At 56.2% G+C, this 14,118-nt stretch overlaps 2 protein-coding genes across 6 annotated transcripts in view; both read right to left on the bottom strand.

Annotated features, from left to right (window-relative positions):
• Positions 1-1,622: 1,622 nt before the first annotated feature.
• On the bottom strand, positions 1,623-7,313 carry GNAT1 (G protein subunit alpha transducin 1). The gene is made up of 9 exons (XM_029916938.1): positions 6,252-7,313; positions 5,122-5,164; positions 4,874-5,015; positions 4,623-4,780; positions 4,400-4,528; positions 4,005-4,134; positions 3,584-3,737; positions 3,264-3,455; positions 1,623-2,886 (listed from the first exon to the last, which is right to left on the bottom strand). The coding sequence occupies exons 1-8, from the start codon at positions 6,355-6,357 to the stop codon at positions 3,265-3,267; spliced, it is 1,053 nt and encodes a 350-aa protein (XP_029772798.1). The 5' UTR covers positions 6,358-7,313; the 3' UTR covers positions 1,623-2,886; position 3,264.
• A 1,535-nt stretch (positions 7,314-8,848) lies between these two features.
• Positions 8,849-14,118, bottom strand: part of SEMA3F (semaphorin 3F) — a 29,190-nt gene continuing 23,920 nt past the window's right edge. For 4 of the 5 annotated variants that reach the window (XM_029917517.1, XM_029917516.1, XM_029917518.1 and 1 more), the window contains 8 exons: positions 13,968-14,112; positions 12,650-12,872; positions 11,982-12,070; positions 11,805-11,846; positions 11,495-11,652; positions 11,242-11,309; positions 10,849-10,982; positions 8,849-10,191 (listed from right to left, as the gene is read on the bottom strand). In XM_029917517.1, coding sequence (XP_029773377.1) covers positions 9,781-10,191; positions 10,849-10,982; positions 11,242-11,309; positions 11,495-11,652; positions 11,805-11,846; positions 11,982-12,070; positions 12,650-12,872; positions 13,968-14,112 — 1,270 coding nt within the window. In that variant the 3' untranslated portion in view covers positions 8,849-9,780. The remainder of the gene's footprint in view (positions 10,192-10,848; positions 10,983-11,241; positions 11,310-11,494; positions 11,653-11,804; positions 11,847-11,981; positions 12,071-12,649; positions 12,873-13,967; positions 14,113-14,118) is intronic. The other variant, XM_029917519.1, reaches the window with a different exon arrangement.

The following is a 14,118-nucleotide window of genomic DNA, read 5'->3' as shown; positions in this document are numbered from 1 at the left end:
GGCCTCCGAGCAGCACCAGTGCGCCAGAGCTCCTTAATCCATCCAGTGCCCCCACCACCACCACCCTGTGCTCAGGTCTGGGCACCCTCACTCCCCCACTCTTGGCTCACTTCCGGCTCACAGCTGCACCCTCCACCTGGACACTGGGGATGCTGCCCAGCCCCAGGTATCTGTCTGCCTCCTGGACATCTCCTTCCCCAAGTGGCCACGGGTCTGGAAAGCTCAGTCCATTCAACACTCCTGCAGCCCAGCTTGCTGGGGGCGTCACATGCACTTGGTTAAATAGCACAGATCTAGACTGTTGTGGCTGAGCCCCATCTGCAGATTCCTGCCCCACGGGGTAAGAGGACATGTCTCTTCCACGTGGGTCCTCCAGCCCCACTGCCCTCCTCCCCACGCCCTCTCACACTGGCCTCCAGGAAAAATGTGTGCCCCTATATAGCTGCTTTCATGAAAAATGTTAATGATTATTTTTTCCAGAAACAGAGTTGTAAAATATTATTGCTGATTTATTTCCATTAACCCAGGAAAATAAGATTAAAAATTGTCTTAGATATAGATAAAATAGTTATGCTTAAAATAATGTTGAGTTTTAATATACCTACTTTCAATTTTTTTCAGCTATTTTAATGTTCTATAAAAATTTTACCATTAAAAACACACAACAACGTATGTAGGAGTGGACATTTTCCTTTTGCCTCAGGCTCCAATATAGCTCGGCAGAGGGTCTCTTGGACCTTGTCTTTATTTAAAATTTTGATATTTTGTTTATCATGAGGGATTTTTTTGCAGTAGTTTTGAATATAAAAAGTATTGCATTAAAATATTACTTATCTTGGGGCGCCTGGTTGGCTCAGTCAGTTGGGCATCTGACTTTGACTCAGGTCATGATCTCAAGGTTTGTGGGTTCAAGCCCTACGTTGGGCTCTGTGCTGACAGACAGCTCAGAGCCTGGAGCCTGTTTGTGATTCTGTCTCTCTCTCTGCCCCTCCTCTGCTCATGCTCTCTTTCTCTCTCTCTCTCTCTCTCTCTCTCTCTCTCAAAAAATAAACAAAAAGTTAAAAATTAAAAAAAAAATTATTTATCTTGATTACTGAACTTTTTGGCACTACCTTGAATTTTGCACCCAAAGGTGAGTGCTTCTTTTGCCTCACCCGAATCCCAGCCCTGCTATTGTGTCTTAGCTTCAAGGGCTTCCAAGACCCATCATCTTCTGGAGGAAGCCCAGGCCCTCAGACTGACACTTGGCACCTTCCCATTGTCTCCCCACCCAAGAGCCCCTTCGCCTGCTCCTGCCCTATTGAACTATGACCCACAAGCCCCTCTTTCTGGGCCTTGCACACCCTACTCTCCCTGCCAGAATAAGCCTCTACCTCAGAACTTCTTGATCCAAGATTGCCCCTGTGAACATTTCCCAGGGCTCCTTTCCCCTTCAATCCCTCTCAGGAGGCACAGGCTGGTGCCGTGTCCCCAAGAGTGCCCCTGACATGTCTGGCTAGGCGCTTCTCCCTGGAAGGGATGATCTTCTCACTCATGTCCAGCCTAACACTGGACCCTTAATAAGTGCCCATAACTCATGATAATTAATGTTCTTCCCTTCCCCACAAGAAAGGACAGCTGGGCCTGATGCAAAGGTTTATTGTTGAGTCTGTGCATCTATCTGAGGGGAGTGTGGATCGTGCTCTGGCCTTGAAGACAGAACCCCCACCCCCCTATGCAGCACAGGTCCTGGCCCACAGGCATCAGCAAGGACTCGAGGCTTGATGAGGAAGTGGGGAGCAGGGATATAGGGACATGAGCCTTTGTCCCTGACAAAATTCAGGCATGGCCCTCAGTTTTTCCTGGCAGGGAATGGGCCTTGAACGGAAAGGGTGAGAGGGACAAGAGGGTTATCTGGGTTTGCTTATGACCCCACCTGAGGTAGACCCCTCTGGGCCCAACCTGGGCCTCAGTCAAATCCTCTTCCTGGGGCTGATCGATGGGAACCGGACTCTGCCCCCAGCCACCCCTCAGGACAGTTTGACCATTGGCCACAGCTGGTGTCAACAGTACCCTCCCTCAAAACACCATCCTGGAGTACTGTGGGCGGGTGTGTGTGTGTATGTGTGAGGTAGGATATGGATCTGGTGTCCAAGGACAAGGACAGAGGGGGCAGAGCCTGTGGGTGGAGGGTCTGGGGGAGGTACTCTGAGCCTGCTATATGGGGAATAGTCCAACTTGAGCCTCTTCCTGGCACCCATGGTCTCCCAGGCCTGCCCCCCACTCATTAACTCATTTTTGAATTAGCCTGGGGCTGCACAGGCCACACTGGCTTGGACTTTGGACTCCTGAAGCTGCTGAGAGGGAGAGTCACTGGCCACTGGATAGACAGGTGTCAGACTTGTCACATGGAGGTGGTAAGGTTGGAATGGGCTGATGGTCAGCAACAGGCCTGCTCGGAGGAGGATCCCCGCCTGCCCCCCTGCTCTCAGGAAACTGGGAGGGAGGGCTGTTTGCTGAGCCCAGACCCACCAGGTGAGTCATGGGCCCCCTGCAGAGAGACCTGAAGGAGACTGGTCAGTTGAGCACTGCTGAGTCACTGTGAGCTCTAGCTGCCCCAAATCCTGCCTGCTCCTAGCTGGGGCTGGCTGGGGTGGGTCCTGGAGGCCAGTGCAGCCAGGCCGTGAAGGGCAGCAGTGGGGTTGGGGGCACCGGGCTCTGCTAGACCTGGGAACCACGGGGGAGGGTTGGGGCCTCAAGGCTAGTGGGGCCCAGGGCTTTGGGTCTGTGGCTGGTGGGGCCACAGGCTGGGGCCCAGGAGTCCTGGTGGGCTATTAGGCTCCTGTGGGCTAGGACTAAAAGGCAGCTAGGTCTACAGGTGTCAGGGACGGGTATGAGTTCAAGCACCTGTGAACAGAAAAAAGGAAGCTAGTCAACATCCCAGAGCTCCAGGATAATTGGTCTTATGCTGGAAGGCACTGTGGAGGTGGGCTTGTAAAGCAGTAAAACCTCAGGGTTTGGGGTTAGGTCAAAAGAGATTAGGTGGCTGGGACTTATGCATCAGGGGAGGGGGCTGTGGGCAGTAGGGTGGAACCTGAGGGGCCAGGATGGGGCCGGGGGATTGGGGGCTGGAAGCAGGCAGTGGAATGGGTCTGGAGAGTTGGGCGGTACCTGATGACCTGCAGTGGAATCTGCTGTAGTGAGGTGGGGTGGGGAGCCGGGGAGGCGGTGTAATAAGGTATTGAGACCAAGGAGCAAGACAGGGGGCATCTCGAGGAACCCACCTCAAAAGAGGCCGCAATCTTTGAGGTTTTCCTTGATGATGATATCAGTGACAGCGTCGAAGACAAACTTGACGTTCTGCGTGTCCGTAGCGCAAGTCATATGGGAATAGATCTCCTTCACGTCGCGTCGCATGTTGAGCTCAAGGAACTGCACCTTGATGTAGTTGCCCGCGTCCTCGTACGTGTTGGGCCCTGGCGGGGAAGGGGGACGTGCTCACTGCGGGTCCGCAGTCCTTCCTGTGGCTGGAGAAGCGCAGGCCCAGATCATGGGGTTGGGGCGCCGCCTGGCGGCCAGGCGAGGGGGTGGGGGCGGTTCTCACCGTCGTAATCCGGGAAGCAGATGCTGAGATGTGCCTTTTTTATCTTCTCGGAGAAAACGTCCTTCTTGTTGAGGAAGAGCACAATGGACGTGGTGGCGAAATAGCGGTGGTTGCAGATGCTGTTGAACAGGTGCAGGCTCTCGTGCATGCGGTTCTAAGGAGGGCAGAAGCTGTCGGACACCGGTAGACAGGGACTGGCAGCCGCCCCTGCGCGGCCGCGGCCCACAGGCTCCAGGGCACCCAGGGTCATCCAAGCTCAGACAGCTCCAAGTCAGCTTCCTCCACTGTCCCCCTCAGCGGGGCTGCTGGCTGTCTTGAGTCCTCATTCAGACTGTTCTGGAACTAATGTCCCCTCTCAGACGCTCCCCGCTCCTGCAGCCCTGTCTCTGGCTTTCTGTCTCAGGCCCTGCTTGGCACTCACCACTTCGTCGTCCTCCACCAGCACCATGTCGTAGGCGCTCAGTGCAGCGATGAAGATTATGCATGTTACACCCTCGAAGCAATGGATCCACTTCTTGCGCTCTGAGCGCTGTCCGCCCACATCGAACATCCTGTGGGACAACTGGGGCCTGAGCCTGTGCGCATCGAGCCCCCTGAACGTGCCCACAGGCATCCCCTGGCCCCCAATGCTGGCTGGGGACATTCGGATAGGACTGGCATGTGGAGGGGGTGGGCCTTTCTGCGGGCTGGGTATCAGAGAAGGAACAGGGGCTCTCTTAGGGATGGGGTCTCCGGGACCTGTTGGAGCCTCAGGGCGCTGCACTCGGGGTCAGACCCCCAGAGCGAGAGCAAGGGAGAGGGCTCAAGGGGTCGTACCGGAAGTTGAGGTCCTTAAAGGAGAACTGAGTCTCAATGATACCCGTGGTCTTGACACGCGAGCGCAGCACGTCCTGCTCCGTGGGCACGTAGCCCGGGCTTACCAGGCGCTCCAGGTCGGAGAGGTAGCTGCGGGAGACCGAGGAGTGTGAGTGGGTTGGGTGGAGCGGTGTGGTAGGGCCCCGCCCGCACCCCCAGTGCCCGCCTGCTCCTGCGCTCTCACTAGCCCGCGGAGTCGTTGAGCTGGTACTCAGAGGCGCGTTCGTAACAGGCCTGGATACCAGAATCCTTCCACAGCCGCTGGATGATGTCCGACATCTCCTTGGGCATCGTGCCCTCCTCGATGGTGTCCGCCATGTGCATCAGCTTCCGGGCGTCGTCCTGAGGGCAGGGTGGGAGTGGTTGGAGGTGACCGTGGACTTGAGCCCATTCTTGAGCCCCTGGAGGCCCCGCTCAGCCAGTCTCCCTGCACACCTGACGCGCAGAGTCTCCATACTGAATGTTGAGCGTGGTCATGGCACGCACGATAGCGAGGATGGACTGCAGCGTATTGCCGTAGATGATGGCAATGAACTCGAGGCACTCTTCCAGAGAGTACCCATCCTGGTGGATAATCCTAGAGCCAGGGCGAGCCAAGTCAGGGCCAAGTGGACTGGTGGGAAAGGACAGACCCCGTGGATGCACCCACCCCCAGAGGCCTCTGAAAGGGCAAGGGCACTCACTTCATCTGCTTGACAATGGTGCTCTTTCCGGACTCACCCGCACCTGGAAGGGAAGGGAAGCCCCGCCTCAGAAATGCACTGAAAGTACCTCCCCACAACACCCTCCCCACCCACCCCCCAACCTGTTTCTCTCCCAACCCCCAAAGTAAGGTCCTGACACCCTTGAGGGAAAACATTTGTAAATGTCAGCAGTGACAGACAGGGCAAAGACCTCAGTTGTGTTGCAGAACCTCCAAGGCTCCTGGTATTCACATTCTTGATTAGTCTGAGACCAAAATAAAGAAAAACTGGAGCGCCCCTTTGTGGAGAGTTCTGGTACTGTATGCAGGAGATTATTTGAGCCGGGTCAACCCCTTTTCACCTAGTGTGGGGAGGGGAGTGTCTCCAGAGGTTCAGAATTAGCGCCTTTGAGTGGGGAAGACAGAGCTGACAGCCCCTCTGAGCCTGCCCTCACCAGAGCTTTGGGCGCAGCTAATGAGATTTCTGGCTTAGCCCCCATGTCTTCCCTGGTGTGCTCTGGCCTGGTCCCTCTGCCCGCATCCAGCTGCCTGACAGGACCCTGTAGAGCAGGGTGGAACGTATGTACACTGCCCTTTCAAAGCAGATCCTTCTTCCACTTGTGAGGAGGTAGCGGAATGGAGGCACTGCTTCAGCCCCACCGTGCTCCTCAGTACCCATGAAACCATGGACATGGCTTTATCTGTCCTTCACTGGGCCTTCGTACCTCTGCACCCTCTTTAGGTCTGCCAATAACAAAGCTCTGGAATCTGAGGGCCATTGTCTGTGGACTTCCAGGAGGACTGTTACCATCTTCCCAACGGAGCAGCCCTATTTGGGGCTCCCATGAAAGCCCTGGGTTTCTGTCCCTTGCCTAACAGGACTTTTCCAGAGGGGAGGGTGCCTGAAGGCAGGCGCTCTCGAGAGGGGTTCCATGGGATATCCAGCCTTGGGGAGTTGGGGTATCACCTATTAGACCCAGCCTTGCCTGACTAGGGCTCCCATTCTGTTCCCTGAACTGCCTCAAGGTTATTCTGCTTCCCAAGTCACCCCTGTTTCACAGAAGGGCTACCTGCTGGCCCCCCAGGCCTCTGACCTGGTGGCAGTGGCCCCACCTGGGCCTACACCCGTACCCAGAAGCAGTAGTTTCACGGTTCGAGCATCCTTCTCAGCATCTTCTTTTAGCTTCTTTTCCAGCTCCCTTGAGTGCTTCTCCTCAGCACTGGCCCCAGCCCCCATGGTCCTGGCAGCCGGTGAACAGCGTGGTTAGTTGGTTCTTCTAGATGGAGGAGAGCCCCAGAGCCAGGCTCAGACTGGCCTCAGGCCTCCGCAGGCACCCTTCTGGCCTCAGGACTGGCAATCAACTGGCTCCCCACAGACCTGTGCAGGCCATGGTGGGGCTGCTTAGTGGGATTTGGCAGCCAGGGGTTCCCAAGAGCCAATGAGAGACAAGGACAGGTGAATCCAGCTCGGCCCCCAGCCCTGCTAATCGGGCTGGCATGGCCCCAATCCCTCAACTGCTGACTCTGCACCCCTCTCTTCCAGCCCCAACCCTCTAAGAGAGATCCAGGGGACAGTCCAGCTCCTGTGCCAGAGCAGGGAGATGTGTTCCATAGGGTCCAACTTAGAAGGGGGAGAATAGGACCCTGAGTCCCTGTGGTGGGGGCAACTGGGGTGGGGCTGGCAACAGGGAGTAGAAGGAGAAGCAAGCAAGGAGCACCTGCCCCTGTCCAGCCCTGGACTCAGTGCTGCTCCTTGTTTTGTAAGTTCGCGTGGGCCCTGGTGGATGGGTGCCTACACCATCAGCCCCGTTTGACTGATGAGAAAGCAGAGGCTCAGAGGGTCAAACAGGAGGGAGTGGCTGAGAAGGGCTGGGTGACTGTGGACCAGGGTTCCACAGCTCTGCAGAGTCAAGAAGGAAAGCAGGACATTGCATTTGCCTGGTACTGAGGGCTGGATCTGACCTGGGCGGGGCCTCTACATAACTCTACGATTCCAACAGGCTTCAGGTGGGGGTGTACATGTCAGCTACGTGTGCCTGGGTGTGTGTGCGGCTATCCTTTGCTGGCATCAACCAAAGCAATGACATGACACATTTGTCCATATGTATACTTGTGTGTACACATGTGCCTGTTTGTGCCATTGAGGCACATGTATGCCTATGCAGGCCTGTGTACATGCGTGCGTGTAGACATGCTTTTATTTGTTTTCCCTCATGTGCACATGTGCTTCTATATGTACCTTGCTGTGCTTATGTGGATTAACATGTGCATCTATGTATTTGTGTATGGCTGTATAAATGCTTGTACGTGAGCAGTGCATGCACATGCCTATTTTTGCCTGTGCTTATGCGAGCATGTGCCTGTGTGCATGTGCATTTCTGCATGTGAATACTTGTATGTGTGCATACTTGCATGGGCTTGTGCCTATTTGTACATATGTGCTTGACTACAAGGTCTCTGACCTGCAGAGATGGCCCTACTCTTCCGGAGAATGTTTTGCAGGTCTGTTGTCACATATCTGCAAGTCCCAGAGCAGGTCTGGTGCTCCCAGAGGCATGGAGGAGTGAACTCCTCACCCCAAACCTTCTCCCGAATTTTGCTCCCTGTGGGTGCTCTGGAACTTGCCCAAAGGTATCTGTAGGGCATGTCTGCCTCAGCTTCGGGGGCCCAGGGTTTGTATACAGGTTCAGACGAGACAAGAAGTACTGCTGGGTGGAGGAGATTCAACTGAGCCTATCGCGTTGAGTACCCAGGCTCTGGAGATTTCCTACCTCCTATATAGAGACCCAAACCCTGGGCTCTCAAGGCTCCCTCCAGAGTCCCTGAGTCTCCTAGCTGGATTCCTCCGGGAAACCTGGCTGCCTTTCAGTATCCAACTCTGCTGCAGACCCAAGAGACCACGAGGGGGTGCCAGGGCCTCAGATCCTGAGTATTAGAGACTGTCCCTAAACATGTGGGAAATGGATACTGGCTCCTACCAGAGGCTGGTGGCTTCACATCTCCCCAGTTGGGTGGGTGGGTGAGGTTGTCTGAAAGTGGAGAAGCCACTTTCAGCTTCCAGCTTCTACCCATCCTCTACCCACCATATTGAAAGTGGGCCCTGGCAGGGATTTGGGGCAGTGCAGGAGCCCAGGTTTGTTGAACTAATGCAAATCTGGTTTCTGCCTATTGGGTTTATTTAAAGTGGGGCCATCCGCTGCCTCCCAGTCCCCAGCTGGCTCTCCTTGCCTGCCAGGTATGGCGGTAAGCGCTGCTGGACCCATGGGCCTCCCCAGCTCTTAGCTGCCCCGGCCAGGGCTTGACTCATTCAATTTGGCCCAGGGCCCCCGGCCCCACTTCCTCCTCTCCAGTGGCACCCCACCAGTCCCGGTCTTCACCACCTCTGCACATTTGCTCATGCCAGTCCCTCTCCTGAGAGCTGGCTGGAAGGAAGCAGGAAGGATGGGAATTTTGTCAATTCTCGGGGCAGGGGAAGCCAGACTGTGAGGGCTGTGGCTTTGTCTTTCCAATGCTGAGGCTTTAGAGCCTGGCACAAAGCCCACTGCAAAGCCAGGTGAGGAAGCAGTGTTGAACAAATGGTCAAACCTGTGAACGAGTGAATGGAAGCTGAGCTTGCAAGAGAGGTGTGGGAGTGACGGTCAGGCCCGCATAAAGGGGGGCAGGAAGGACAGAATCTGGGCATGGACTGAACCCCATCCTCCCTCCCCTGCCAAGGAGAAAAGCCGAAGTCCAGTCCCAGAGCCAGTGTTTATTAGCGAGATGGAACCCAAGGGCGGCTGTGGCCTGGGCAGCCGAGGGCCACCAGGAGCCCCTACCCATCTACCCAAAAGCGCCCCCCAGAGCTATTTACACCCATCATCTGAAGTGGTGGGCAGAAGGGAGCCCTGGGGAGCCCCTGAAGGCCCCAGGCCTCCACCATGGCCCTCTCTCCCCTTGACCCTACCTGTACCTGCCCCTCTGCTATTCTCCCAGCCCCCAAGTCACAGTGGCCCAGAAAAAGCAAAGAGGAGGTAGAGTGGCCAGGCAGGGAAGGAAGGAGGGGCTGGAAGTACACCCTGCCCATGCAGGGCTCCTCTGCTCCTGTCCCCAATAAATAGAGAATAAATACCCAGAAAGGGGCTGGCCTGGACTGAGTGCCCCCTCCCAGGCAGGGGCCCAGCCTCCTGTGACGGCCCCTTCTTCCCTTCTCTGAGTGCATCTGAGCCCCCCACCCCCAATCCCAGTCTCCGAAGCAGTCCTCGAATCTGCGTCTCTGCTGGTGGCACAGGCCGGTAGCACACGCTGGCAAAGGTGTGCAGTCCATTCCCTGTCCGGGTAGAGCTCGCTCCCTCCCTGTGTCCCGTCGATCCTGGCGATGGCTGTTGAGCAGGTAGACTCCCAGCTGAGTCTGGGGACTATGTGGTCCTGGCCTGGCCCTGCCAACTGGCTGGGCCTGGTTAAGTGGGCTCGGTTTCCTGCCGTCTCTGACCAGCATGGGTCTAAGTTTTGGACGGTGCTGCCGCTGAGGCAGGCTATATACAACCCACCAATAAATACTGTCTTTGCAGGGGCAGGGTGTGTATAGAATATAGATATTTTATATATATATATATATATATATCTTTTATATTAAAAGGGACGAGGCCTAGGCTGGCCCATTTCAGGGCTCAGACAGCTGGCCTCATGTGTCTGGCGGGTGGTGACGGCGGTTCCGGGGCTTTTTCTGGTCCTGGGGTTCAGGAGGCCTGGGTGCCCCTGGGGCCTCCCTGGGGCTTGGGGGCACATGGCGCCAGTAGCCCTGGCAGTACTGGTGGATGAGGCCCACTTCCGGCTGGGCCAGCAGCTGGGCCAGCTCCTGGTAAGGGGGTGTGGGGGGGCCGGCGCCTGGCGGCGGCGGGGCGCTCACAGCTGGCAGTGGGAAGAGGGCAGCATGGACGGCATCTCGACCCAGTACGTGCAGCTGTACCCGCGTGACGACATGCTTGAAGTTGTTCTCGGTGGCTGTGCAGGAGTAGAGGCCGCGGTCACTGAGCTGCAGGGCGCGAAGCAGCAAGCCCTGCTCTGTGCGCAGGAAACGGTCCTCTGCACGAATCTGCAGGGGGCGGGAGGGGGGCTCAGGGGTTGTGTCACCACCCTGCTGCCTAGCCAGTTCCCAGAGCAGAGCCCTTCTGTGCCCATCCCACGGAGCTCCCATGTGGAATTTCCATATACCAAGAAAAACCCCCAGTAGTTTTCCACATAGCAGCTGAATAAGGCATCCACACACATTTCCACCTCAGGATCATAAAGGGGCTTCTGTACAATAAGAGAATTTTGGAGCAATCACACAGAATTTCTTTTTAATGGGAACACCCGACTGGGGTATCCTTATAGAATTTCCATGTAAGGAGAGATGCATGGAAGGCATTTCCATAAAATGAGGGCTACACCCACAGAATTTCCATATACTGGAGTTCAACCACATGATGTTTCCATATAATGAGGTATACCTCCAATGGAGCACACGTATGAATTTTCATGTAAACAGGCATGCTTATAAGTAGTTACTATAAAGGGCAGAAATCCCAGAGTTTCCATATAACTAGATTCACCTGAATGATTTCCACATAGGGAAGGGAACTTGGAAGGGCTTTCTTAGAATGGGGGCTGCCCCAGATTGGCTCCAATCTCATATTTCACCCACAGGGAATTTCTACTGCACAGGGGACTCCTGCATCCACGGTGGGGGCTGTGGGGTACAAGAAATCACCTCACGGCGCCGGTCACTGGGATCTCGCTGGAACAGCCACTTAACGGTGGCCTGGGGCGAGCGAGGCTGGCACTCGAGGAAAGCGGCGCTCCCTGCCACACCGTACTGCACAGACTCCACGGTATTCTTGTTGGCTGTGGAACAAGGGGGCGCTGCATGAAAGCAGCATAGCCTCTGGGCAGACTGTAGGCTGGCCAGGGGCAGGTGCCAAGGGGCACATACAGGAACGCCCAAACTGTATAAGGGCACATCCCATCTCCAAAATCCCAAGCCCCCTTACGCCCATGGACCGCATGAGAATTCTTCCAGTGGGGGGCCCTGGGAGCAGCTCCATGGGCCTTGCAGGGTTCCACACTTTGAGGAGCACCCAGTGGTGAGTCACAGCACACTCACCGTTGGAGTTGAACCCACGACACTGCCTGATGGGATTCCCATGCCGTACATCTTGCCGGCGGCTCCGCCTACATGAGGATAGCTCCTCAACAAGTATTCTCAAGCAAGTTTGCCCCCCCAGGCCCCTGTACCCCAATACTCCAGGTAGGCATCCCATCCATAAACTCCCCCAGGGTAATATATGCACCACCAGACTCCCAGGACAGGGCCCTGGGTCTGGTGGCTAAAATTCCACAGGCCTCGGGGTCCACACCTCTTGGAAGATGCTGTGTAGCGGGAACAGGCCTGGCCATCCCAGGCACAGTAGGGGTCCCGGGCGAGGCAGCAGTCGGCACAGGCAGCCCCATACGCCTGGCAGCGGTGCAGGCTCAGGTGTGTGACACCCACAGCCGAGGCCACGTACAGTTGTTGCTGAGGGCAGGGGTAGGGGCTTGTCAGTTGCCTTCCCACAGCCAGCCCTCATCATGTTCCATGCCTCCGTTTCCCCAACCCTATGCTAAGGGCATGACCCCAAGGAAGAACAGGCTCCATCCCTACCCCTGGCCCATGTCACCAAAACTCACCCTCTTGGAAGAGATGGTCATGGTCTTAACAGGTGCTGGGTCCTGGAAGGAGATGGGGATCAGCTTGGGGTCCTAGGGACCCCCTCCTTGCCCTGACCTAGAGGTCTAAAGTCTGAGGTCAGAAGCTGAAACTAAGGAGGCCAGGGTGTGACGAATAGGATGGGGTGTCACACCCACCTTGAAGACCTCCACCTCCTCCAGCATGAGCTCCTCCATCTCCTGGTCATCCTTGGGCAATACGATGACCTTCTGCACTGTCCCGTGGTCTGGAACAGGCCGGGCAGGGCCTCAGTGGGGCTGAGGACACTGGGGAAGGGGTGCCAGCCTCAGCCCCTTCCCCCACCAGGGCCCCAAACCCCCAAGGGCAGTGGAGCAGGAGCTCTGTGCCAAGGTTGAAGAAGTTCCCTTGGATGTGGGGGCCCAAGATAAGGCAGGGGGGTCACAGCCAGGGTCTGCCACTCCCACCCCAGACCCTCATTTTGGGCACAGCTGAGAAAAGGATGCTGGAGGCATTTCTGTGTTGAGGGACTGGAACTGTAGTGGGCACACCTGCGCATGTGCACACGAGAGCATGTGTGTCAGTATCTGGACCCATGTAGAGGTATCTGCCACCTGTCCCCTCTTTCCTGACCATTCACAGGTCCCCAGATGCCCAGTTTCCCTGCTCTCCCAGCCCCTGCATTTCCCTACCCCTTGTCTCCTTGTCTAGCTCCAAAGGATGAAGGAAGCAGAGTTGACCTTAGTAAGTTTGTGGCAACCCCTAGCAAGGTAGTCCCGGCCCCTTGGATCAGCACCCTCCACCCAGTGGGCCCAGCGTGGGAGGGACTGGGAGCAGCAGTGGGTACCTGTGCCCAGGAAAAGCACCTCATAGCGCCCATCGGCTGCATCCACCTGGTCCACGGCGACAGTGGTGAGCCGATAGGGAGCGCCTGTGCGGACGACCAGGGGCCGCCGCTGCAGAGGGTACACGGCCTGGTACATGAGCGGGTGGCTGCGCATGAAGTTAATTACTTCGTCAGGGTAGTCCTTGGTGGACTTCATGGATGGTGTGAAGGTTCCGCCAGGGCACTGCAGGCAGGTGATGAGCATCAGGCCCAGGTGGGGCTTGCTGGAGCCCTTAACTAACTTCAGGAGAGGCCTCTCCTTTGTCTGGCCCCATCACATCCACCTGCTCTGCTCCTCAGAACCCCCATCCAGGTTTCTCCCCCTTACCCAACCCCTCTGCAGGTCCTGCTCCAGCAGAGGTCCCAAGGTCCCACACAACCAAATTCCACAGCCACCTCCCTGGCCTCACACACCAGGACCTTGTGGCGTTAGGCAGAGCTGACCACTCCTCTTCCATGTCCTCACCCTCCACGACCCACCCCTCCTCGAGGGACTATTAGTTCCTTTAAGTTCCTTTAATACCCTAAGCATGCTCTGCCCTTCACTGGTGCTTTTCCCTTGGCCTACCCTGCACCCCTGCTCAAGCCCATACTTCTGGCCTCCAAGTTTACCTTTGGGGGAAGCCTACCCTGGCCTCTGCTCCGACCAGCTCCCCCATCCCAGCCCTGTCCACACAGAACCGAAACAGATCATGCAGTTCTCCTGCTTAGACTCCTGCAGAGGCCCAGATCACACCAAGATTAAGTGAGTCACCTCCCACCACCTCAGAGGCCCTGCAAGCTGGACCTCGCCCGACCTCATCTCCCCAGCTACAATTAGCCAGCTTCACCAACTCCAGCCTGCCCTCCAGCTTTGTCTTGGCTACCAGATAGCAACCCCACCCCCCAACCAAGCAGCCTGCCACACCCGACTGCCATCTTTGTTTCAAAGTCCTGGCTGGGTTCTTCACAGCCTGACGCTGTGTAATCGGTGTTTCGTTTCATCTTGTTTTATTTATTTTTCAAAGTAAGCTCTATGCCCAACATGAGGCTCGAACTCGTGACCTCGAGATTAAGAGTTACATGCTCTATTAACCGAGCCAGCCAGGCGCCTGTTTTGTTTTGTTTTAAATGCCAGCTTTATTTGAATGGATACATGGTAGGTTTATTTGTGTGTACGCTCTGCCTCCCCCACCTGATGATGAGCTCCACGATAGTGGGGCCCATGTCTACAAAGGGGTTAACCCAGAGCAAGCCTCATAGAAAGAAGAGGGAAAGGTGGAATGACTGGGGTCCTCACCGTGCCAGGCCGTGGGTAGGGCATCTTCCCTGAGAATGGCATCCACTGGTAGTTGGGGCCCTCTTTGTGGGCAAAGGGCCCATTGAAGACCATGCGGATATCAGCCATGGAGTAGACACACACGGCAGAGCCTCGGAACACGGAGCTGCAG

Source organism: Suricata suricatta, chromosome 12, assembly GCF_006229205.1.
Source record: "Suricata suricatta isolate VVHF042 chromosome 12, meerkat_22Aug2017_6uvM2_HiC, whole genome shotgun sequence".
NCBI lineage: Eukaryota > Metazoa > Chordata > Mammalia > Carnivora > Herpestidae > Suricata > Suricata suricatta.
This window is presented reverse-complemented; position numbering and strand designations above follow the sequence as displayed.

What these genes read in the sequence shown, in the direction of transcription:
- GNAT1 (XM_029916938.1), bottom strand. Translation starts at nt 6,357, where the DNA reads ATGGGGGCTGGGGCCAGTGCTGAGGAGAAGCACTCAAGGGAGCTGGAA. An exon ending in ACCATTGTCAAGCAGATGAA is followed by an intron (nt 5,016 to 5,121) that starts GTGAGTGCCCTT and finishes CCCTGGCTCTAG; the next exon opens with GATTATCCACCAGGATGGGT. An exon ending in ATGGAGACTCTGCGCGTCAG is followed by an intron (nt 4,781 to 4,873) that starts GTGTGCAGGGAG and finishes CCCTGCCCTCAG; the next exon opens with GACGACGCCCGGAAGCTGAT.